This window comes from Ambystoma mexicanum, chromosome 3q (assembly GCF_040938575.1).
Source record: "Ambystoma mexicanum isolate Mex_15411 chromosome 3q, UKY_AmexF1_1, whole genome shotgun sequence".
NCBI lineage: Eukaryota > Metazoa > Chordata > Amphibia > Caudata > Ambystomatidae > Ambystoma > Ambystoma mexicanum.
The window spans coordinates 1,057,419,746-1,057,445,265 of record NC_090926.1 but is presented as its reverse complement, the minus strand read 5'-3'; the positions used below and the strand labels follow the sequence as shown (position 1 = coordinate 1,057,445,265).

Sequence of the window (25,520 nt, the reverse complement as noted above, 5' to 3'; positions counted from 1 at the left end):
ACAATGGTACATCAGATTGAACACAACTAAATTCCTAAAACTGTTGGTGGTGTGCTAATGTAGATGGTATGGTAGGTCAGGGATAGGACACAAATGCGGACAACTGGACATTTTTCATACTTTGAGTTTTATTAAAAGAAAAGAAAAAAAACAGCGCCCCCTATTTCTATGATGGAAGTTCCCTATTCTAAAACGAAATAACAAAAGCTGCTCGTCAGGACATCGTACACAACTCGATTCTGTCCTCTATCCAAACCTATGCTATCTTTCTAATTTACCCTACTACTAATAAAAGAAAACCAGATTCCCCCTTGCTTGGGTTATGCAGGCTGGTGCGTGACCCTCTCCCAACAGTAGGAACAGGTTTGCCTTTATTTCCCTGTCTTCTCGTACAGTTCAAAACAACCAGTTCCTTGGGTTTTAACACACATACAAAGGATGTTCTTTTGGCTATCTCAGGCTTTATCCTTCTTGCTCCGTTCAAACAAACAAGTTCCATAAGGTTTCAATACCCACTGTGTTTTCTGGCATTAGTCTCCTTATTTAGTTTAAAGCAAATTACTTCTTTTTCAGCATAGACAAGAAAGGAGGACTCCAGTTTCCCTCCCCACAGCCTTGGGTAACACAGAAAAAGAAAAGTTCTCTCTTAATGTGGGTTTCAGGCCCTGATCTACTCACATAATTCTAAACTTAAGTTCCTAACTTCTAAACGCATCCAAAAGAGCGAATTCCTATGCCCCTCCACAAGGTCTTGGTTTACTGTAAAAGTTAGTTAATTCAAGGTACAATTTGGATTTGTACGTTTTTCAGTTGTGCAAGTCCCGGCTCTCGTTCCTCTCCTCCCGACAGGGCGGTTCAGGTTCTTACAGGTAATAACTATTTGTGGTCCCAATTGGACCGGCGGACTCTCCTTCAGGTAACAGAGCGTGATTTCACCTTCTGTGTATATTTGATTCGTAGTTTGGATCAGACTCTTGCCTCTCAGTCTGGTATTCCTTTCTTGAGGAATCCTTCTATCCAATACAGGGTGCTTCGGTTTCTTTCTCACTTCTGGTAACCCCTCATAGGGTATTCGCTTTCGGTTCACGCCCTTTGAGTGGTTTAGTTGCTTTATGGTAGCCCCCTCCTGGATATTGGTTTCTCTTTACCCATTTTTCGGGCGTCTGTTAGTTTCTGCTTTTCTATAGGCCCACCGGACCATTGGGATATGCAATCTGCTTTCTTAGCGTTCTGCCTCTATTGTAGTGCCACAGTAGTCAATTGCCCTCCTCCCTATCCTTGCAGAGAACCACATACCTGCTTTTCCACAGTTGCCTTTGTTGTGGTAGGTGGACGCTCCTTCCACGGTGGGACCGGGCTTCACAGGTTGTCAGTACCAGTCTCCTTCTGGGCACCGCGGTTTGAGCACACCAGTCTTCGGCGTCAGTCATGGTTCCGTCTTTCTCCTCCAGAGACCCAGGAGCTTGGGACATTCAATGCTACTGGGCTCGGCAGCATTCTGTGGGCTCTCCACCCACCACACGTGCGTCGTGATCCTGCTTCCAGAGTGTGTTGGCTCCGCTTCGGTCCTACACAGCCTCTCTTGCTAGTCCATTCCCAGCAGTCGACTCATTCCGCATTGGCTCCCCGACACCAGGTAAGAGTCTTGCCCTTTATATGCCTCTCATTGCAACATGAAACACCATTCCATTGGTTCCAGAATTTCAATTTCAAAGAGGGGTCAGAGGCCAAGCATATTTAAAGGTTCCTTTTCAATAACAACATTTTCAGTTACCATGTATGCAACAACCATATGGTACATTGGTCTAAAGGAAGAGGTTATAGATTTGCTCACTTTGGAGTTCTTATCCACTAATGGGGGGGGGGTCATCCCCAGTGAGACCCTGCTTGCCGAATCCCCTAGGAAGTGTTCTGCGTAGTTGATTCACCTTCCTAGTCTCAAAGAAGGTGAAACAAATCCCCTGGAATCGTCACACAGGATCAAGCTAATGCCACAATAGGGGCCAGGGGAGTGTAAAAAGCATCACTGTACTGTGCCCAGGAACCATACGGGCTATTATGGGACCATGTAGTACGGTAGAGGTGCCCCTATCCACAAAAGAAAAAAAGAGGTTAGCGATCATAAAAAAACAAGGGGGAAAAAGGAAAAAGGGACAGGAGAACCCCCAATATGAACTTCTGCCCTAAAGTTAATGATATAAAAGCCATTTGTAACCTTGATTATTGAATTCAACCTTGGCATATTTCTGGCTGAGTGACAATATCCCCTGAAGAACTTTTATTTATAGATTTGTTTATTACGCGTCGTAAACCCGACAGGTATCAGTGCATGACAAAAACAAACAAGACGGCTTCAAGATCATCTCCAAGCCTCGACCTCACTGCACTGGCGGGGGGGATTGCCTCATTCTTCTCCGATTGGGTTCCTGCCTCCGTCTTACCTACCCAGCCCTATTCCTCTTTTGAAAGCCTGGTCTGTAAGTTAGTCACCTCTCCCAGTACCACCCTCACCATTGCTACCATCTACCGGCCTCCAGGCGCCACCTCCCTATTCCTATCTGAATGGGCTGACTTCAGCTCTTTGTTACTTTCCTCCACATCTAACCTTCTCCTCCTGGGTGATTTCAACATTCAACTGGACTTACCTGGATCTGCATCCAGGACCTGCATCCACTCTATTCACTGACCTCTGCACCTCGCTGTCCATTCTCCCTTCTGGGCCAACCCACACAGCTGGACACACTCTCGATGCCCTCATTCACTCGGACCTCTCTCTCTTACCCCCATCAGTCACCCTTCTCTCCTGGTCAGACCACTCCCTCCTCTCCTCACAACTTGGGCCCATTGGCCAGCTGACCGCTCCCCCACAGGTTCCACCAACCTCGTTCACTAACGCCTGCCCAATGAAACGAGAACCGTGGCAGGCTCCACCTCCACCTTCATACCCTTCTCACCCCCCCACCTCTGGCACTGCCCTCAGCAACCTACATCTTTCCATCACCAAAACTCTTGACATTCTTGCCCCAGTAATGAGGACCTGACTGAAACCTGCCTCAAAGCATAACACTTGGTGCCAACTTGTAGCCCTAAAATGTAATTGATGGGCAGCAGAACGGAAGTGGCTTACTTCAGTCTCATACTCTGACAAACTGGCATGCCGCTGCTCCAAAGGCAATACAGACATGGCATCCGTGCAAAGAAAAGAGCCCACATACAGGCAAATCCGGTGCATCCAATAACTCGGCTGAACTTTTCAAAATCTGCAGGGCAATAGCCAACCCCTCCACAGTCTCCTCCTCCCCAGGCCCTCTGCAATACATTGGCCTCACACTTTGCTACAAAAACTCAGGACATTCTGACCTCCCTTTCTTCACTCCCTCACATCCCATTCCACGCCCCACTCGCCCCTCCCTCCTTCTCCTTCTCTCCTGTCATACCTGAAGAAGTTACCAGAGCTGTTCGCTCCATGAAGGTCTCTTCTAAAAAGGTCTCCCCTTGTTCATCCAGGACCATCAAGGATAACATTGGCTCTCTTGCCCCTGCTCTCGCTGATTTCTGAAATCACTCTTGTCACTGGATCCTACCCCCCCCACCCTCAAGCACGCCCTTGTTCGCCCACTCCTGAAAAAAAACATCCTCTGATCCCACCTGCTCTGCCAGCTATCGCCCTATCTCCATCACCCCCTTCCTGGGGAAGCTGCTTGAGAAGCTGGCCTTTCCCCAAATCAACTCACACTGAACTTGTTGATGGCCTCCACGACCATCAGTCTGAATCCGAGCATCCAGAGGCATGGAAACTGCTCTTCTGAACACCTGCGAAGAACTGCTTGCATCTCTGGACTCCAACTCTCCTGCTCTCCTCATCCTTCTCGATCTCTCTTCAGCATTTGACACAGTAAACTATTCCATCCTAAAAATGCCCTATGATACACTTGCTGTCTCGGAACAGGCACTGGATTGGCTATCCTCTTTCCTCACTAACCGCTCCTCCCAAGTCATCCTTGGCCCCTTCTCCTCTCCTTCTCCCATCTCCACCTGTGGCGTCCTCCAGGGCTCTATACTCTCCCCTTGGCTCTTTAACATCTACCTTGATGTCACTGCACGCCTCATCTCCTCCAACTTCTAATGTTTTGCAGAAGACACAGCTCTTCTTCAGAGTCCCTGCTCACCCTCTTATACCCTCCATCATCCCTCACTGCCTATCTGCCATCGAGTCCTGGTGCGCCTCCAATGATCTCTGCCTCAACGCCTGTAAAACTGAGATCCTTCCCATTGGGACCCCTGCTCCCTCCTTCTTCCCCTCACTCTGGCCTTCCTCCTTGGGCTCTCCCCGTTTGCCTTCAACTGAAGCTAGAAACCTTGGCGTCATCTTCGACTCCTCTCTCTCCTTCCTCCCTCACACTCCAGACATTGCCAAGAAGTCCAACTATCAGCTCTTCCTTCTCAAAGGAATTTTACCTTTTCTCACGTTCCCTCAGAGGCTCAATGTAACTCAAGCCTTGGTTCTCTCTAGACTTGACTACCTTAACAGCCCCCTCCTGAACCTTCCCTCTTCTACTCTGCGTCCCCTTGAGCTTATCCAGAATAGGGAGGCAAGACTTATCCTTGACCTTAAGGCCAGGGACTGCATCTCTCCTGCATTAAAAAGTCTTCACTGGCTCCCGTTTGCTGCACGGATTAAATTAAAATCCCTCTGCATCACCCACAAGACTGTCTGGGCCGGGCACCACACTATCTTCAACTTTATCTCACTACTCTCCCTCTAGATCACTTTTCCTCTGGCACCAACTCTCTGTGTGTAAAACGTTTTGCTAAATAGAGGGCAAGGGGGTCGATCACTTTCCTCTGTTGGCTCCCTCCTCTGGAATAGCCTCTCCCTACCTGTGCGCCTTGAGTAGGATCTCCTCAAATTACGGAAGCTCCTTAAGACTTTCCACTTTTCCTCCTCCTTTCCTCTGCTAATCCCACAGTTGCTGAATTGGTGTACATGGCCCTTATGCATCCTCAGGGCCTTGACCTCCCACACCAATTCTTCTCAGCTCCTGTCTATCCACAGCACCTAGCATCTGTACAACCTCCGCCCAGGCCGTGTAGCACTCAACATTCCAAGCACTTCATCTATGGCTCTCCCTCTCCCTCGGACCCCCCCAAGCCCCAACCCTTCCCTATTTCTTTCAGCACTTGCACGTTCTGAATACTCAAAAGGCATAGTAGGTTCAACCCCCCCCCCTCTGTTCTTAAATATTGTGTTGTATTGTATATTCCTCCTCTGCTCCCTCCCGACCCTCTGGGCGCTTTGAAACTGTTTTTTCTTATTATATAAGCACCTAAAAAGCAAACAATAAATAAATAGAAGACAGCACATGAAGCACAAGACGTCCTATGAAATTAAAAAACAAGGAGTAACTTATCTATTCGAACAAGAATGTTTTTCATTTCTCACGGGAAGATAACTTCCTCTCCAAGCGTAAGGTCAGAGGAATAAGGTTCCAGGCAGTAACTGCCAGAAATGGAAAATACCTACCATTACCCCAGACTCGATTAGGTCTTGGGCAAACCAGCAGCTACTATTGCTTGATCAAAGTGCTTTTTTAGGCTGATCATTTATCTTTCAGGTACTTGGGTGCTAAGCCATAAACAGACTTGAGTACCAAGATAAAAATCTTAAATTGTACTCTAGCTTTAACTGGAAGCCTGTGGATATTTTTTTTAGATGCTGTGAGATGTGCTCACCACGGGCCACATTTTTTACAATTCAGATGGCATTGTTCTGGACTACGTAGAGTTCATGATACAACTCTTAGATGCACCTATTTGCAAATCGAGACCTCATGTAGGAAGAACCAAAAAGCAGCAACTCTGTTTAAGAGTTATTGAGACACATCCAATGCCTGGTCATCCACTGTTTTACAATTTTGAAGATGGAATTAAGTTTAATTAAGTCAAAGTCATAATCACCTTTCCGGTTCAGCAGGAGCCGAGTATTGTCAGTATAGTTAGTCAAAGGAATACCCAGATCACAAAGGGGTGTAGTATGAAGGTTAAACGGAGCTGGGGACAGACACGCTCCCTGAGGTACTGCATAGATAATGGGTGCATGTTCAGAAAAGGCATCCCCCCAGTGCACCGCAGAGACCCTGCCAGTCAGAAAACATTGGATTCACATAATGGCTCTGTGAAAACCTTTACCAACTCTTTCCAGAGAGGCTAAAAGGATATCATGGGCCAACAAACCGAAAGCCGCCGATAAATCAAGCTACACCATCAGTCCACAACCACCTTTATCGACAATATCCAGCAGATCTGTTGGTAGATCAATTAACACACTTGCTGTGCTATGATGCGCTCTGAAGCCGGCTTGCTTTCGATTTAAAATACGGTTTTGATCCAAGAAGTTCTGAAATTGTCTGGTGGCTATTTTATCAACTATCTTCAAAAGGAAGGAGGAATTGGTAATCAGTCTCAGGGTTGAAATGTCGCTGGAGCCCAGGCCGGCTTTTTTAATAAGCAGGGTCACAAGGACCTCCTTGATAATATCCGGAACGACATTGTGTTGAAAGGAACCATTTACAAAATGAGTAGGGAATGGGCCAAAGAGGTCTCTATTGTCCAATATCACTTTGGATGGTAGGGTATCTCCAGGACAAGAGCTGGGATGCATATCTCTTAGAACTGCCATAGGCTCTGACACCGTTATGGCCCTAAAGGAACATTTCTGGTCCTCCTTCTCCCTCACTCTGAACTGATCAGACACAAGGGTAGATGTAGCTGAAGGGGTTAGTGGGGTGCAATAATCCCCTAGAAGACCAGTACTAATCTAGTCTCTTGCACCCAAAACCCTGTCCGCAAAGGCTTGTTGCACTCTGACGCAATGTTCCATAATTAGCACAAAGGTTGAAGGTTGGACTCTAGGTTTATCCAGCTGCTAGTATCTTAAAGAGCTGTTTGGAACTATTATCTCCTTTAACTATTTGATCTTAAAAAAAAATATTCTTTGCCTCGTAAATGACAATTTTATAGGATCTCAAGATCCTTCCAAGCAGACTTATGGAAGTCAGAATTGGCTCTCAACAAAATGCGTAACGCTTTTGTTTCTGTTTTTAGCTCTTCCAATTCTGCAGAAAACCAGCCATTTTGATAGCGCTTCTCTCTCACTGTAATGGTTTGTCGTGGCCTGATCCAACATTTGAGTTGTGTATAGTTTAAATGCTGTTACTAAAGACTCAGGGTTGTCCTTATCTGTTGTGTACTCCATTGATAGATTTATCCACTTAGTAAAATCAGAGATGGTAATTATTTTAAAATTCCTAATAACTTTAAGACAGGTACACATCTGGAGCACTGCTGGAAACCGTTCGTAAGATATAGGAGGAGTCTTACAATTAGTTGGGGGTGCTATTTCATAATTATAAAATATATGGTACATTGGTCTAACATTTACCCCCACATTTGCTTGTACTTTACAGCACAGCAGTACCCTCCCTTCCAACTCTATGCCTTACTGGCAAACTACAACTTGAGGCTTTGGTTAGGCTTTGTGTTTGTACTGGTCTGGGTCACAGATTGGCTTTGCATAATTCTGCACCCTAGTGGTTCTGTGAAAACATCCCAATATTGTGGGTGTGGGCGGATATTCAGAGGCTGATGTGTTTATTACTTAGGTGGCTTAATGAAGGGCGTACTTATGTATCTAACATTCAGAGGAAGGCAATATTGGGGACAAGGAGGCTGTGTTTTCCAAGGACAATGAGGGACAGATTTGTGTGTGAACAATTGGGGGGAAATTGTGTACAGGGATTGGAAAAAACGAAATGCAACAAGTTGGTGTTCATACATTTCAAGTACCCACTGCTTTTGTACATGTAAGCGAGTGATGATCGTTATAGGGAGCTGGGTGTGGGTAAAATAGGTATAGACGGACTCTCAACCCCAATATGGGCAACGTGTCCCATGCACTTTGCGTGATCTGAATGACACCTGGCCAAGTAGGATCGTTGTCCGTCCTCCCTTTGTTCCCCTCCCTTGTCGCGCCTTGAAACACTTGTGTATAGGCACATTATAAATGCCATATCATAACAGGGAAGGGGGAAAAGGGGAAAGAAATATTTGTCAAGAGCGATCATGTACTTTCATAGTAGCATGTGCATGGGCAATCAGAGAAGGTTTACATGGTGGGGCACAATGAGAGGTAATGTGTGAAAGATCAAATGTTTGAACAAAACAAAATAAAAAATAAAAATAAGTAAAATTGCCACAATCGACAAATTTCAATATTACACACGCATCCTATGTTGCTATCAGGAAGCATCCTATGTTGCTTGAGAGTTGCAAACATTTATAGGCATTTAAAAGGAAGGCACAAGCGCCCTTTAGATTTCTACAAAACAACATTTGATAATATACTGGGGAAAACGCATTAAATTGCACCTTTTCATCTAATTTATGATACAAATGTGTGGTAAAGGTGTTCTCTTCCAAAATTACCATTGGAAGCCTCCAACTTTCTAGTACTTGTGCAAATACACACAATTGGAGTCTCAGACTTGCTTGATAAAATGACTGTAACCATAACCATATGTAATAACCATAAAACTAGACTCATCACCCTCACATTCCACTTACCAGAACCCATAGAAAAGTTGAATCTTAACATCCATGCCATTAACAAAACACATCCCTCATCCAGCGCAGTCAAACCCTGTTTCTTTAAATACTACAAAACACATGAAATAGAGCTATGAACTCTTCAGAATCAGGAAAGAGTCCTCCATTCACAACACTTGTAAAGCACCCCAGAGCACCACCAGTTTCCGCAAACCCCAGACAAAGCCCCAACCCTCGATACCCCATATACTCACATTGGCAATCTGCTCCTTGAGTAGAGAGATTATCTTCCGCTGGCCATTAACCACCTGGATATGAAAGTAGATGACGGCCCTGAGAAAACAAATACCCAGGGTCAAAGAATAGTGCTTCCCATTTCCGAGAAGAGCACAGAAGCCCCCTCAATCCCCAATTACAGCTCTTGCCATATCCCTCTGCTTCTTCCCCTAGTGCATTATTCTGAGCTTACAGCAGAACTCCAGATGCCAGGAAAATGAAGAAGGTGTTCTCCACGAGGTAACGATGGATCCAGGTGAACCAAGTGAATTTGGGGTTGGATTTCTCCAGCTGCCGAATCCAAATCTTTCCGGTCTCGTAGATGGTTGGTAGGGTCTGGAAAGGGCCGCAGGTGTCAGACGGCTTTACCCTGGAGGTTAAGGAAGAGATCAGCTCAGTGGTGCTCAAAGGCCTTATCAGGAGGCAGGTAAGCAATGATGTGCATGGTACTTACAACCAGATTGTGTAGGAAATGAAGACCACGGCTCCAAGAAAGGAGGGAAAGCACAGAAGGGTGATGAAGATCGTGGTCATATGTGAGGCCTGCCACGGCTTGCTGGGGGCCTGACAGTTCATCATAAGGCTGGTCTGGAAAGAGAAGAATAAGTTAATTACCTAGGATTTGAGTTTTATTATAGGTTCACATACTTATGAAAATTCCCCCATGTCAAATTGGGGACCCGAGAACATTTAAATGACCAATTAACATAGACGCAAATACTTGTTCCGATTGTTTAAATATAGCATACATAAATAGACTAGTGCTGTTTTAAGGCAACATGCTCACCCATCTCACTGCAGAGAGCTTGTATCCCTAACGCACACCGACTCACAGGTCCATGGCTCATGTTAATGCCATCATGATATAACCCCCCCCCACTCCCTTGGTGAGGATGGCAGGTGTATGCAACTCACTAAAAAACAACCGTTGGAGGGTTTTCCACAGTCCTCTGGTGAGAAGTGTGAAGTGCCTTATCCTGAATAGAAGAACAGGGTATCCATCAAGTTACACCAAAGGTCTCTTGATGGATAGTGTAGCAGAGTAGTCCGGTTTCACTCTTAGTAGAAGAAAGGCTGGTACCAAAGGACATTTAATCCCTTACACAATAGATATACCAACACAGCGAGTATGTAGTCCAAAAACCATTAAAGGAATGGAACACTGATTCTAATTCACTCCAGGACATACAATATAGGAGTCTATGCCTATATTGTCACTCTCTGGCCGGCCTCTCTTGGCCCTCTTCTTGCTCCCACCTGTGAGGCTGAAGACCTCGGGGTCATCTTCGACTCCACACTCTCCTTCTCTCCTCATATCTCTGACGTCTCTAAGAAATCACACTACCAGCTGCACCTCCTCAGAGGTATTCTTCCTTTCCTCTTCTTCCTCCAGAAGCTCGCTGTCTCCAGAGCTCTGGTTCTCTCTAGGTTGGAGTATTACAACAGCCTCTTTCTTAATCTGCCTGCGTCTACTCACCTCCCTGTGCAAATCATCCAGAACAGGACTGCGAGACTTGTCCTTGGCCTCAAGCCCAGGGATTGTATCTCTCAAGGACTGCAATCTCTGCGCTGGCTCCCGGTGGCTGCGAGGATTAAGCTCAAAACACTATGCATTGTCCATAAGACCTTCCGGAGCCTCAATACCTTCTACTCTCTCCCAAAATATCTTCCTTCTCGAGCTCTTCGCTCATCCGCCTCCAACTCCCTCAGGGTCAGTCGCTTCCCAAAGCAACGAGTTGGTGGTAGATCTCTTTCTTCGGCTGGAGCCTCCCTCTAGAACTGCCTCCCTGCTCCCTGAAACTTGAGGAGAATCATCTCCGGTTCCGGAAGCACCTCAAAACCTTCTGCTTTTTCTCCTCCTCTCCAGTGCTGACTTCCTGGCTGATACTGAAACTGCAATGGTTACCTAGCCACCCTCTGATCTCAGGCCTAGGTCCCCTCAACCGCCAGTCGCACTCCCGCACTGCCTTCCTGGAAACCCCTGCCCCTGGTGACTGTTTTCTGTATCCCTACAGTCCCACTACCAGCACTTGACACCTGATGTCTGCACTTACCCTTGCACTTGCCACCTGCTGGCCGTACTTTGACTTTTGTTATTTATTTTATGTACTGCACTGTCCATTTCCCCTTACCCCCACACTTTCCTCCTTCCCCTTCCCATGCATTTGCGTGATGTGAGGGACACCTGGACTAGTAGGATCGTTGTCTGTCCTCCCTCTGTTCCCCCTCCCTTGCCTCGTCGCACCTTGAAACACTTGTGTATAGGTGAGTTATAAATGCCATATCATATCATACTCTAACAGGTGAATAGTAGGCGTAGGGCATATATAATTCTTAAAAAGGAGGGAAGAAAGGGGTTAGAACAGTTTAGGAGCCAGGTCCAAAAAGGCCAACAGACAGGAAGTACACAGTACTGTGCTTGGATAGGCCACGGTTCACCCCTAGAAATAAGGTAACCACTAGTGGTTAATGTAAAACCAGGTTTCCTATGACAAGAGTGAACTGCAGCTGTTTATTATGTTAAAAGCTCTAATAAATCACAAGTATATTCTAAATTTACAGTGTTTGCTCTTAATACTCCAGGGAGCTATAGAGGGCCTGGATCAAATGTCTTAGTTCAGGTAAGTACCTTAGCAAGTAATTTTGAACAAGTTGGAAGAGTACCCAAAAGTTCTCCCATAAGAAACAACTGGGCCAGATCCCATAGTCCTGCCGTGGTTATAAGCAAAAGTAAGGTAACTGCCCTTTTAAACTCACGGTTGCAACCAGTCTCTCAAGAAGCATTTCAGCGCAGGGTTTGAGAATAAGCAGGCCAGGCAGAGTTAGTAGAAAAGGGAGCATGTTCCCATTTCAGACAATGGCATTACACGGTAAAAGGAGGCACTTCAAATCCCCACTACTCCCAGACCCAGGGCTACCCTGTAGATGGAACCAACTACAGGAACAGCGGCCCAGGCCACATGAACAGGGACTCCCAGTGCTTGAAATTGTTGAGCCAGAATTCCTATTTGGGGGATTCTAGGGATACTCTTTGCTTTTTCCGACATGTCTGTTTTGGTTTCTTCATCTTTATTTGGTGGCCAGAAGAACTTCTCCTGAAGTCCAATTTCCGTTGCATCCTTTTTTACCTTATATAAAAGGTATTTGGTATTGGGCATCCCCTAAGACTTCCATTACTAGGTGTGCTTCTCAGGCTCCCCATTCCTGTTCTTAGGTGATTTTAACATCCTACCCAGGTTTGAGAGATATGTTGGTGGCCGCTATACTTTAGGTTTGGCTTCACTACGGGTACAATCCTTTTTACCACTCTTCCCTTCCTTGGGTCTTCTGACCTCCCCACATCCTCTCACTGGCGCTACTCTTCAGGGTCTCTGGGTTGTGTGTGCTGTCTCCATGGACCCTTGATCTCAACTATTTAATTCAGTGGGCTGGTGGCCCACTCTGCATCCATATGTTCCCCAGTACTGGCTTTCAAACATGGGAGGCATCCCTTCCTGTTTGGCCCCCAAACTACATGGGTCTGCATGGGAGTTTGATGGATTCTTTCTCCTCTTCAGTGACCTGTAAGTAATACCTGCATTTTGGCCATAACGCACGAGAACTACTGACTTTGCCCAGTTAGATTTTTTGAACAAACGTTTATAAACCTACAAAACTAACAAATGTACATACCTGTAAATCTTTAATGCATATGTGTTCCCAATATTATGTTATTTTATTTGGCCGTTATACTGCCCGAGCCACCATTGCAGTGGTCTTAAAGCACTGGTTCCTAGTCCTTGGGTGGGCGAACTGTGAGCCCACCCAGGGTGTTGAACCAGACCATAGTCTGTGGGAGGAGAGGAAAGTGTAGGAATAAGAGAGTGAGTTGGGTGAGAATAGGTGAACAAAATGAAAACAGACATGGGTAAGACCCGTCGGAAGGGATTCACTTGGAGGAGTTCTGTTATGCTCTCTCAACGTCCTTACGTCCTTTCCTCTGGCATCGGGCTGAAACGACGACTGAAGCCTTGCTCTGCTCCACTCCGTGCTCCTGGAGGCACCATGGGTGAGTGGGGGAGGGGGATGACGGCACAAGGCTCTGAAGTTGGTCTGAGCAACTGAGGACAGCTCAGGCAATCAAAGTGCTGAAGCACCTTCCCTTCTGTGTCTGTATAGCCAGTTAGACCTACCAAAGGAGGGCTGCATTGAGATGGTACGGTCTATGCAGGGAAGTCACCATTAATCAATTGGCATTAGCCAATAACCAAGGCATTATCTTCGTAAAGTCGGCTGTTTGCTTGTCTATCCTGACAAGAAGTGTTAGTGTTGTGTCGTAATACTGGCTGTGCCTCTTTAAGCTTGTAATAAGAGGCGATTCTCTAATTGCCAAGCCAGTAAAACAATGAAGTACAGAAGTAAAATAGCCAATATGTTCTTGCTGTTGGGGTGTGGTTATTCTGCAGCCTTTCATCTTTGTTGTGTTGGAACGCTGATTATTTAAGTTGCTCCTCTGCACGTACTGCTGCAGGCACTGGCTGTTCCCACTGTTCGTTCTGAGATCGCAGAATGCTGCAGTGCCTGCACTTTGTTGCTGCTTGGAAGGAAAGGCAATGCGGAAGAAATGGCAGAGGGGAAGGAAAGGCGGGGTGCAAACAACTCATCCACGTATTGACTCAGTGATCATCCTCTCTCGACGGGGTCTGTGGTAAGTGGAGGGTTCTTTTGCTTACTGTACAATCATACGGTGGATGCACCTCCTCGCTTACCCACCTCCCATTGCAATCTAGAGACACCACTCTGAAGCACCCCTTCTAATCGCTTGGCAACTTATTCATCAGTTGCAGCATTACTATACTTCCCCCAATGGCATAACTCTCATTACACAGTTTTTTCGACATAAGCCGGTTATGTGGACATGGCGGGCTTCATGCAGCTACTGGTGTGGACCCCTCTGGTAGAGGCATCCTGATTGAATCTACCAATATTCATTCGGAAGCCATGGATGTTTGTCCCTATCCAGCAGTCATCACCACTCAGCATTTGGATCTGCGTGGGAATCAATTGGAAGAACTGAACTCTTTTCTACCAGGCTACATCAAGACCCAATCACCTTCATTAATAACTTGGAGCATTCTCTTCTCACCACAATCCTTCTCTAAATTATTCTATGCCCTGAGAAGGGTGATATTTTGATTAAAGACAGGAAAAGTGCAGTTTGAAGGGAGATTCGTGCTTCACAACATAGTAAAACTCATGACATGCAGAGGTGTATAATGGTGTTAAAACAGGGTTAAAGTAACTGGATAAGTAACTATAAATATGAACTATCCAGAAAAGATAGTGAGTTAATTCTCCAGATTATGTCCTCCAATCAAGGCCACTGCTTTTGGTGGCTAATAAACACTGACCAAGGCTCTCAGGCTAAGGCACAAGTTAATCCAATAAACAAACAGGTCTTGGAAAATTATTTTTTCAACAAACCAGACATGTTGAGGTGAGATGTGATACCTCTAACCTAGGCATAGGGCAGTGTGATGAATCCTGTGGATCCCTCACTGAATCCCTACCTAAAATCCCCTCCCAGGTGGCCAGGGACAGGCAGACACTTCCTGATCATGACCCTGGGGGTGGTGCCCTGTGGGAGGATCACCTGGGAGAAAAATGGCTCAGGGAGGTGAGAGGAATCCAGGGGATCAGGCACGGTATTTGCCTTCTTTTAAAAGGGGGCATCTTCACACTCCCACAATATATAATGGCTTGTTGTCACCATAACCCTTCTGTTACACAAGTTCACCCTCTTAGTGTTGATGGAATTGATCAAACAATTGAAAATTCCCCTAATTCTCAAACGTGTAAGAGAAGGAGATTTGTGAATGTTAACATTTCATCTAAAGATCTGTATCCCTCTTTACAAACTAGTCAGAGGACCGATTAACCTAATACTTCCTTAGTTAAGGTTGTTGAAAAGAGAGATCAAAAACTAAGCATGAAATCAGTTAAGAAAACAAATTTTGGTATACAGGACTTCAAGTCCCATAATTTCACCAGTACTGAGACGAAGAAGAGGGGTGCAGAGGAACAAAACTGTAGTAGTCAGCCAATTAACCTAAATGACCCTCACGTGAGGAAGTCTGAGAGGCTTAAATGGCCCCCCCAGTTACAGGCTGCAGAGAAGCTGGAGAAGCCAGAGAAGCAGAAGGAGCAGTGTATGCTGTGCGAACCGTTGCGGTGTAAGGCGGGGATGGAGAAGCAAGAAGACGTCTGAACCACTGTGGGTCCTGAGATGGTCTGTGCCTCTCGCTATCCCCCTTGCAGAGGCTGCGCAGCGGGAAGCGTGAGAGAACGCTTCAGCCCAAAAAGTATGTTGGGCAGAGGTGGTGCATTGGAAGGCAGAAGTGGTGAGAGCAGCTGAGACGTACCCGTTGGCTGGATTGCTCCAGGGACGCTCAGAAGTTAAGGCTTCTCTAACCGGGAATGATGGAAGCAATGGCGACCTAAGAAAGGTCTGGCGCCTGGTCGGGAGAAGACACAAGTGTCGGGGTTCGGCAAACACTAAGTGGAGCACAGAGAAGCGACTTACCTAGTGAGTCTGAAGCAAGCAAGTGACTATGGGGCACTCCGGTGCAGTCCGTGTGTGCAGCGCAGAACGTTTCACTCTCGCATGAGTGAAAGACGCGCAGACAAGCTGTATGAGTGCCGAACTGCCAAAAACCATTCAAGTGGCATATTATGAACTTGAAAGGCTCCAACCCTGAGCCTATACATTCTTGGAAACTCCAACTACCCGGTGGGGGAACCTCTTTGAACTCTGAAAGGCACAACCAAGACCCAAGCCAAAAGAGTTGGAACAGGCAATATCAATCTATCAAGTATTGCCAGAGGGGGACAGCACGAGGCCCAAAGGTTCTAAAGTTGGTGGCTCATGCTTTGGAAGATTTATAAATGTGACTGATACAAACACACATTGCCAAAGCCAAGAGCGAGGAAAAGTGAAACCTTATACATGTTGCTGTTTGGTTGTTGATGTAGAAGTGGAAAGAAGGTGGCAAACTGGCTGCCCTTCTAGAAGAAGCTATCCAGAGAGAGATGAGCATGGTTTGTAGAAAAGTCCTGCTATAGTCTAATGTGAATGCCCTATTCCCTGAAAGCTACTAACATTTTGATACCAAAGAAGACTATTGAAGTTGTTATTCTAATTAGAAAGTTACCACTGGATTCCAAAATGGCAGCTGGGGGAGTAGGACGTGTTTGAAGGTCTCAGTTTGTTCCCCACCGACCCGCATATAGGATTGACAATAATGCAACGCCAGAGTAGGTGCCAGGAATAAGGATGCTGCCGCAGTGAGGGGTGAAGTCAGGAATTGAGAAATCCCCCCGGCGAAGGTGTAGCCCGTGGAAGTAATCAGAGGAGCAGGGAAAGGGCCCGTGGTTACTGAGGCATACGGATGGCTTGCAAAAGCAGCGCGGGTAAAGGAGGTGGTGTAAGTGAAGACAGACCGGGCGTGAGTGAAGGTAAAAAAAATGCAGCAGAGAGGAGGAGCAGAGGCTGAGTGGAAGCGGGTGGGCAGGTGGATCCGGCCCCTTAGGTGATGGGCCCCAACCTGGGCTAGGAAGAGTGTGACAAGGGAATGCTGTGTGACGGGAATCCCGGGAACAGCAAAGAAGGGATGGCATTATCCCTGGAGAACAGGCTTGCACAGGAAAAGCTCATTGAGCGTGCAGAAGATAGCGTTAAATGAACTTGGAGGAGGATGATGCTGTAATGTTTTTTTTCTCGAAGAATTTGAATTGCACAACTCAATATTAGTACTGCCATCACCACACAGTTGTGCACAACCGGGCGCACTAGATGCCATAAGTATATAACTGGAGGACATATTGGTGGGATTTTTAACCTTGCGTGCACTTTGGAGTTTTTCTAGTTGGACCCAATTGAGACGGCCTAATAATTGAGGTGTGGTGTTTGATTGCTGCATGGCCGGGTGCCTAATGCCCGGAAGGCATAGAAAACAGATGGGCCTTGGAGAAGTAGCAGGTGGGCAGAGCGCCAACAAGGTGCATCAAGGTGAGGTTGCCAGGGTGCTGCAGCAGTGACGGGTGAGTGAATTAAGACAGATTGGGCCACGGGTCATAAAAAGCAAAACCCCCTGCTACTGGAGGAATTTTAGGGGTGGATTTGGCTCTACAGCAGGGATAGAAACACAAGGAAAAAGGGAAGCCATAAGAATCTGCACAGGGGAAGCTGCCGATGACAACAGTAAAGTGCACACATGTCCAAAAATAAGGGAAAGACAGGACAGGCCACAAATTTACGTAAAGCGAAGCAGGGGCTCAACTAACCACTAAGAGAGCAAAGAGGACGGGCGTGGACAACATGAGGAAGCAGAAAGGAACAACCAAAACCAGGGACGGGGAGGGGGGATCTGGGGGAAGGGGAGTATCATTAACTGTTTGTATTTCTTTAACGATTTGTTTGAATAAAATGCCAATAAAAATTTAAATGAAAACAAAACACCCCAAACACAGCAGGAAGGAAATATCAAGCACCTGTGGGGTGCCGAGTCATCACCCAAGATGAGCAAGGAGTTGGAAGCCCAGGAACAGCAGAAGAATGGTGCCCAGGAAGAGGGGATGATGCCAGTTTGCAAAGGAGACATTCAAAATTGGTTCAAAGAATTTCAGGATCAGATCATGGCATCATTACAGTCAAAATGTGAACATTTGAAGAACGAAATGAAGCAATCAACGCAGGAAATTAAACAGGGTGTGGTAAAATTGGAAGAAAGAACAGATACTTTGGAGAAGGTAGTCCAGAATTTGGAAGACGAAACACAAAAAAAGGGCAGTAACCGTGGAGCATCTGTCCCGCCTCAGGCACAACATGGAAATCCAATGTGAGGATTTGGAAAATCGTTCAAGGAGATCGATTAAAGGATTAAACACCTATCAGAGTCTGTGGTGGATAGAGATCTGAAAGATATGGTCCAGCAGTTGTTTACAGACATTTTGGCAAATGAAACAGAAGAGATGGTCCAGTTCGACCGTACACATAGGGTGGGCCCGAAGAGAGCAATGGAACAAGGTGCACGACCCCAGGACGTTGTGGTGGCAGTTGCAACATACGGCCAGAAGGAACAGATATTGAGACAGGCAAGGATCCAATGAGTCTCGATGGGGAGGAGGGACAGTTGTACCAGGATTTGGCCCAATCTACACTACAACAAAGAAGAGATGGGCCCTGTGGTGACATTTTTGATGCAGAAACAAGTGAGATATAAATGGACGTTCCCATTTGTCCTTTTATTCACATGGGAAGGGTGCCAATATAGGATAACTTGATGTGACGAAGGGGCACGGATACTGAATCTGCAAGGAGGCAGAGAAGAGGATTGAGAAGGTGTACCAAGAGAAGAAAAAGGAACCAGGAAACTGTGGGGATGGAAAACGAGGAAGACGGGGGTGGGGTGGAGAGGCATGAAGATGTATGATGGTGCAAATTACAAACGATTCACATAAATGAGGTGGAAAAGAGTTAGCGCCAGGATTGGGTACCCAGAGGTGGGTTAAGAAAAACTCACTTTCTGTTTAAACTGCAGGGTAGGGGGAACAAGGGTAGGGGTGGGAGATTTGGAATCCTAAAGTGGGGTTTAGCATTACCAGCGCAGTGTCTCTGGGATTATATGAGGGGCCATGCGCGACAGGCGATACGTCCGGGCGTTCATAGGAACCTGGGCCCTCCTCAGTGGAAAGGGATGGAATAGGGGGGAGGGCAGTTTGAACGGGGATTGTTGTGGGGAGTTCGGGTTTGGGTGGTGGATATAGGGGGTGGTACGAGAAGTAGGGAGAGGTGGGACATGGCTCTAAGGAAAGGGTGGAAATGGGGGAGAGGGCCAAAGATATGAAGACCCTTAGGGTGTTAACATATAATGTAAGAGGGCTTAATACTCCAGTCAAGCGGAAAAAAACTGGAAACATTTGTGAGGAATAAGAAGCAAGATATCCTTATGTATCAGGAAACACATAAGCAAAAAAGATAAAGGGAAATTACGCATAAGAGGCTATTTGCAATTATATCAGGCAAATGCGTGGGAAAAGAAGGCAGGGGTGCTAATAGCACTGCACGATAGTTTGGGGGCACAAATACAGACGTAGCATTCGGACAAGGAGGGGAGGTTCCTATTTGTAAATGCTACCCTGGGGAACCACAAAGTCACATTGGCATCGGTCTATGCCCAAAATACGGGACAGGATGGGTGCCTGAGAGGGGTGCTGGTGGGGTTGGAAGAGTTTACAGTAGGATATATAACACTAGCAGCGGATTTCAATTTGGCGTGGGAGCCCAAACAAGATAGGACCAAGAGTACCATGCCGGGTGCACATGCACCATCTAAGGCACTTAAACAAAAAATGAAATTGATGGCCCTCCGCGATCTATGGAGAGAAATAAAGGGCCAGTAGCAGGTGTTTACATATTATTCTCATGTACAATCAACTTAATCTACGATTGATTATATCTGGACCTCTACAGGAAAGGTGGGAAAAGTGTGTAAAATTGAGCAGGGAACTATTTAATTATCAGACCATGCCCCGCTGTCAATGACTATCGCATTGGGGAATACCGGTGGGGGAAGGGGTTGTGGAAGTGGAGATTTCCCACAGAACTGTTATATGATCAGGTCCAAGTAAAACAAATTGAGGAAATAATAGAACAATACTTTGTGGACAATGAGGTAGATGACACATCTCCGGAAATAGTATGGGATGCATTTAAGGTGGTCTTAAGGGGAAACCTAATAGCTATCCAGGCAGGGAGGGCTAGACAACGGAGACAGTGGTAGGGAGAGCTAGAGAAGAAGATAAGAGATATCTTAGGGGAAATGGCAAAACATCCGAACAACAAATTAAGTAGGGCATTGAGACATGTGCAGGGCCAGAGATACTTCGTACTAAGAAGGCTGAGAAAGCGTTGTTATACACAAAACAGTGGTATTATGTGAGGGCCAACAAGGCGGATAGGCTCTTGGCAGGACAGTTGAAGGATAATAGATGCACTCGGACCATCATGAAGCTTCGGAATAGTCAAGGAGAGGACAAGACGACAAACGAGGATATAGGCGAAGCCTTTAGGGAATACTATCAAACTATATGCACATCCAATTACCCTTAGGGGGATATACAGGAAGAATATTTAGCAGGGTTACCGCTCCTGCAAATAGCAGATGAGGAAAGAGCCATTAGAGGAAGATATTCGGGAGGAGGAGATAAGAAAAGCTATTAGAACTCTGCCAAGAAACAAAGCTCCGGGCCCGGATGGGTACTCAGAGAGGTTTTATAAACAATATCAAGAAATTCTAGCCCAAAGGTTAACGGCACTCTTTAATATTTTTAAAAAGAAGGGGTCCATTACACAGTCGATGAACAAAGCTAAAATGGTGGTATTCTTGAAGGAAGGTAAAGATCCCACAGTCCCAGGCTCATATCACCAAATAGCATTGATAAACCTGGATGGCAAATTATATACAAAGATACTGGCAGACAGGATAGCACATCTGCTACCAAAATTGATTGGACAGGACCAATCAGGTTTTATACATGCTATACAGACATTTGATAAAACCCGTAGAGTGTGCCATCTAATCGAAAAAATGCTCAAGATTATAATCCAGCAGTCCTGGTGTCACTGGATGCAGAAAAGGCCTTTGAAGGGGTGGAGTGGTCACTGATGTTTTGTATATTGAAACATATGGGGTTTGGCACACAGTTCATTCAAAGGGTCAGGGGCAATTATAATTCAGTCGATTCATATAGCGGTCAATGGGACGGTATCAAAAATGGTACCATTAGAGAGGGGTACCAAACAGAGGTGCCCATTGTCTCCACTGCTATATGCTATTTATTTAGAACCCCTGTTGGTCAGGATTAGGGAGGCAACCCAGATAAAAGGAATAGGAATGGCAGGAGAGGCGCATTATATAATAGTGTTTGCCAACGACATGCTGGTACCATTGTCGCATCCGGAGGAATCCCTGCCGGTGTTGATGAAAGACTTAGAACTACACATGATGATGTCAGGGTTACAAATTAATAGACAGAAATCTGAAGTGTTAAACTTGTCAGTGAAGGGCTATGTGTTGGCCAGGCTGGGCTCCAGTACACAATTAAAGATAGCAAAGGAAGGCATCACGTATTTGGGCATAATCTCCACAAGACCGATAGAACAGATGTATGGGGACAGCTATCCATAACCTCTTCAGAAAATTAAAGTAGATCTTATGAAGCAGGACCCCTCACAATCTCATGGTGGGGGAGAATGTCAGCAGTAAAGATGGCAACACTGCCGAGGTTGTTGTATTATTTTCAAGCACTACCCATTCAGATTCCAAAACGTTTTTTTAGATCCCCCACAAGAACTGCACTGACAGCTATATGGAGTAATAAAACCCAAAGGGTGGCTGTGGCCACATTAATGACTCCAAGGAATCGTGGGAGACTAGCATTTGCACATTTCTGCAGATACTTTGAGGCGGGCCAACTGAGGATCATAAAGGAGTGGCTGGCAGATAGTCAACAAAAGATATGGGCCATCAGGACAGGGAAGTGACAGGATCAGCACTATCAGGACTTATGTGGCTGAACAAGAAACATAGGCACCCCAGCACTAGGATTAGTCAAGTCCTTGGAGTGGGAGTGGAGGGCTGGGACTCAGCTGTTAAGCAAGGGGCGTTAACAGAAAACCCATCTCCATTTTATCCACTGTTTGGGAACCTGGATTTTCCACTGGAATGTCACAGGGGGCATTAAGGCTTGGATCAGGGTGGGGTGTCTGAAGATAATGTCATGAGCACTGCTCCCGAGAAGCCAAGTCAAGCCCAGCATCCCCGGAAGCAGGCTCACGACCCTCGTCCCCAGCTCCAGCAAACCCCTATTGGGGCCCTTTGGACCATGTCCTGGCGCCTCTGGCGCCAGGCTCATAAGGAACCTCAGTCCCGCCGCCGGGCTCATAATTCTTGCAAAGGTGCTTGGGTGGACCTACCTGTAGCAGACCATGCTGCATACTCACCTTTGCAAAAGCTGGCAGGATGAAGTCCCCAGCCTTCTGCTGGGAGGAACTATTCCCTGAACTGGGACTACTTTCTTACCTGGGTGGGGCTGGTGCCACTCCTTAGCTCTGGAACACAGGTACTCTTTTACCTGGGCGAGGCTGAGGAAGAAGACACCCAATCACTCCAACACTATTTAAACCACACCCGATTGGGAAAACGTGCTTCGCGTTATTCTGCATCTGCAGCAGGACGCTCACCAAGTCAGCTTCAGCATTCCAGTGACATCTCCAGCTTCAGCTCAGCAACCTGTGGAAGAAAGACACCAGAACTATACTTACCATCCAGGAATCCAGACACCGGCAGAACCTGCAAGCAAAGGAAACATAAGGTTAGCATGTTGCAACACGTTCGCAGCCGCGCTCGCTTACCTGATCCATCTGTGCTTTCACGGATTCTTCGCGGCCTTCTCTTCAGCAGCCTAACGACAAAGACAAAGAACATTGTTAAGTAGGAATCGGGTGAAGGCGGCCGCATTTACTTTTCTTACCTGCTTTTGTGCGCGTATTACGATCTCTTCAACCGCAGCAGCCCGGCACCTGAAAACAAGAAAAGACATTATTTAAGTGCAATTAAAGACTGCAAGAAAGCCTAACACTTACGTGTTTCCCCACGTGCATCCGCGACTGGGAAAACGCCCGCAAGGTCCCGACACCTGCAAATAAGAAAAGAACATTGTTAGAGGTGCTATAATAAGGTCACAGATCATTAAACTCACGTACTTCGCACGTGCAACGGCAACGGACGAACAACGCCCGCAACATCTCAAGACCTGAAAACAGAAAACAAGGGACATTATTGAGGTGTCATTGAAATTCCCATACCTACGTACAACCGCACGTGTCGCGCTCTCAGTGACCACGCCCTCAGCATCCAGGCACCTGAAAAAGACAATGCAAAGACTTCATTAAAGGTGCCCATCTCTTCAAGACTATAAACTCTTTATACCTACTGGCATCCGCTCGTGCAGTAACGGCGGCATCACCTTTTGGCATCTCAGCACCTGTGCCACTTCTAAGGCCACAAAAGACTTTGAGGACCTCCAGTGACGTAACTGGAACCCACGCACCCCTGCATAAGTCGCAGGATGGAGAGCTCACCAGGACATTGGACTTTCGGAGAGTTGGCGATTAGTGAGGAGGAAGTCCAGCCAAACGGTCATTAACCCTTTTTTCTTCCGCCTGCAGAAACCTTACCCTGCAAGCCAGACGGTCAATAAGAGGAAGCCCAGTCCAGAGAGTCATCCGAGCTCTACGCTTCTCAATTGAAGAGACTATAACAGTTCAGCCGGGACCAGCGCCTCGGTGGGAATCAGGTGAGCGTTACAGATAAGCGATATGTCAGACCCCAAGGACCTTTGTGGAGTGCATCCGGGATATAGGGCTAGCAAAGAGTGACCAGTTTAGATACACTCACTTAAAACATTGGTTAACCGACCCAACATTTAAGGGTGCAATAATAAGAAAACGGACCCCGTTCGAGGGATAGATCACGAACCACACGAGCTCAAGAAACTGGTATCAACCATTTACAGATTCCTTAACAACAGGGAAGTGACTCAATGGAAATATATATATAAAAAAAGGGAAAAGACACTGAGGGAGGTCATCATGGGAAGAGAGTGGGAATATCAATGGGCGGCTATCCCGAAGCTAACACGAGCCATCCAGGTGAGGGAGATGTGGATGAAAATACTTTTATAGGGGCACTATACAGCCAAAAGGCTTCACACAATGTTCCCAACGACATCAGATTTATGCTGAAGAGGGTGTTAAAATGAGGGGGATTGGGTACATATATGGTGGGAGTGTCCGGGAATTCAAGTATTCTGGTGAGGGGTGATGGATGTTCCAGGAGACGCAGCAATTGAGGAAAAGAGTTTGGATGTGTGGTAAGTGGGATCCTGGCTCGAAAGCGTTCACCAAGGCACAAAAACAGGGATTTATGACCCTTTTGATAGCACCATGGCTGGGAATAGCACAACATTGGAAACAGCAGGTGAGCCCCACGACTCAAGACTGGTTGCAGAATGTTTGGAGCTTTGCTCAAAAGAATGGGGAACGTACCACATTCAAGGAAATCTATCATATTTACAAAGTGACTATATGCTCCAGTGGTGCCCACACAAAATTAGAATATCAGACTTATTGTGAATTTAATGGACTCTTGGATCCAGATACGTAATGGACACTTCTGGCAATTGGGGGGCAAATACTGTATTTCTGTAATGTTGATGATGTTAAAAATGAATAAAAACATGGTTTGAAAAAAATAAAGTTACCATTGAAGCACTTTTCTGTTCTGGTGTTGAAGAAGTAGATGGGCAGGCGAGTATGCTCATAGGGCAAGAGGTGATTGCCCAGAAGAAACCTGGTGAAAGGAAAGAGCCAGGTAGTAGAAGGCGCAAGTGCTAAAGAGTGGTACTAATAGAAAACAGGTTGAGTTGTGACATTTGTGGAAGAATTGTGAAAGCTGGTTGAAGAAAAGTTAAAATTGTTTCTGCAGTTGAAATTGTGGAGAACAGTCCTGACCAAACTATTTGTTGTAGCTATAAATACAAAACTGTTCTTGTTACAGGAGGAGTGAGAGCGTATGACGTCTTTGTACAAGTACTTTATTGAAACAACAGAACTTTATGAATTTGAATACAAGAGCTTAAGAACTGTTTTGAACTTTGTATTGAATCAGATTTCCTTGTTTGTTTCCCCTTCTTGTGGAGAAAACCCTTGTTTGGATCTGGGGAAGGGAGGTTCGCCCAGACCATGACAAGAGATTTTGAAAGTCATGTGTTATATATTGTTGTTGATTAGAATTGCCATACAATTCCTTTTTGTTTCGATTGTTGTTGTTGTAAAAGTGTGAGGGTTAGATATCCCTTGGTTAGAATGTTCCCTTTAGTTTACTTTAGGCAGGGAAATCCTCCTCAGAGTAGGGATAGTGAGCCGTTTATTTGACAACATGGCAAAAGTTGAAAACTCTCTGCAAGTTGTCCACCTCACATTTCTGACCCCTCACAGCAGTTAGACTGATATGGAGGACATAATCTCCCTTACTAAGCCGTTCTAAACCATCTAGGGCGGATCGCCTGTATTTCTACCCAGACCATAAAGGGGGACAATAATCTTTGAGCAGCCATTCTTTTTACCCTATTTAACAACATACTGGATAGGAGAGAATTTCCCGATTCTTGGAAACAGTCCTACTTAATTACTATTTTTAAAAAGAGAAATAGGCTGGAGCCAGTGAAGTACCGCCCCATAGCTCTGCTGGACGCATTTACCAAAATCTTTGCATCAATTCTTTTGGGCAAATTGGAAGTCTGGGCTGAGGACTTGCGTCATTTAGATATATGCCAGTCGGGTTTCCGCAAGGGTGTGGATACTTCCCTTAAATGATGTGCTCTTTTTGCTTAAGAAAAAGGCGGTGGTGGAAAAATTGCCAATTTATGCTGACTATTGACCTATGCTCAGCCTTTGATGAGGTGAATAGAAATATGCTTTGGTATATGCTCAAAGGATGTGGACTACCGGATGGATTTTTGGGGCCTCTGGTCCATCT

General features: G+C 46.0%; 1 protein-coding gene across 4 annotated transcripts in view; it reads right to left on the bottom strand.

The window, feature by feature from the left end:
* The window catches only part of TMC6 (transmembrane channel like 6), a 608,423-nt gene that overhangs the window by 39,823 nt on the left and 543,080 nt on the right, over window positions 1–25,520 (bottom strand). For 3 of the 4 annotated variants that reach the window (XM_069655255.1, XM_069655253.1, XM_069655254.1), the window contains exons 17-19: window positions 9,335–9,468; window positions 9,074–9,250; window positions 8,859–8,937 (exon numbers count right to left, since the gene is read on the bottom strand). In XM_069655255.1, coding sequence (XP_069511356.1) covers window positions 8,859–8,937; window positions 9,074–9,250; window positions 9,335–9,468 — 390 coding nt within the window. Of the gene's footprint in view, window positions 1–8,858; window positions 8,938–9,069; window positions 9,251–9,334; window positions 9,469–25,520 lie in introns of those variants that run through there. The other variant, XM_069655256.1, reaches the window with a different exon arrangement.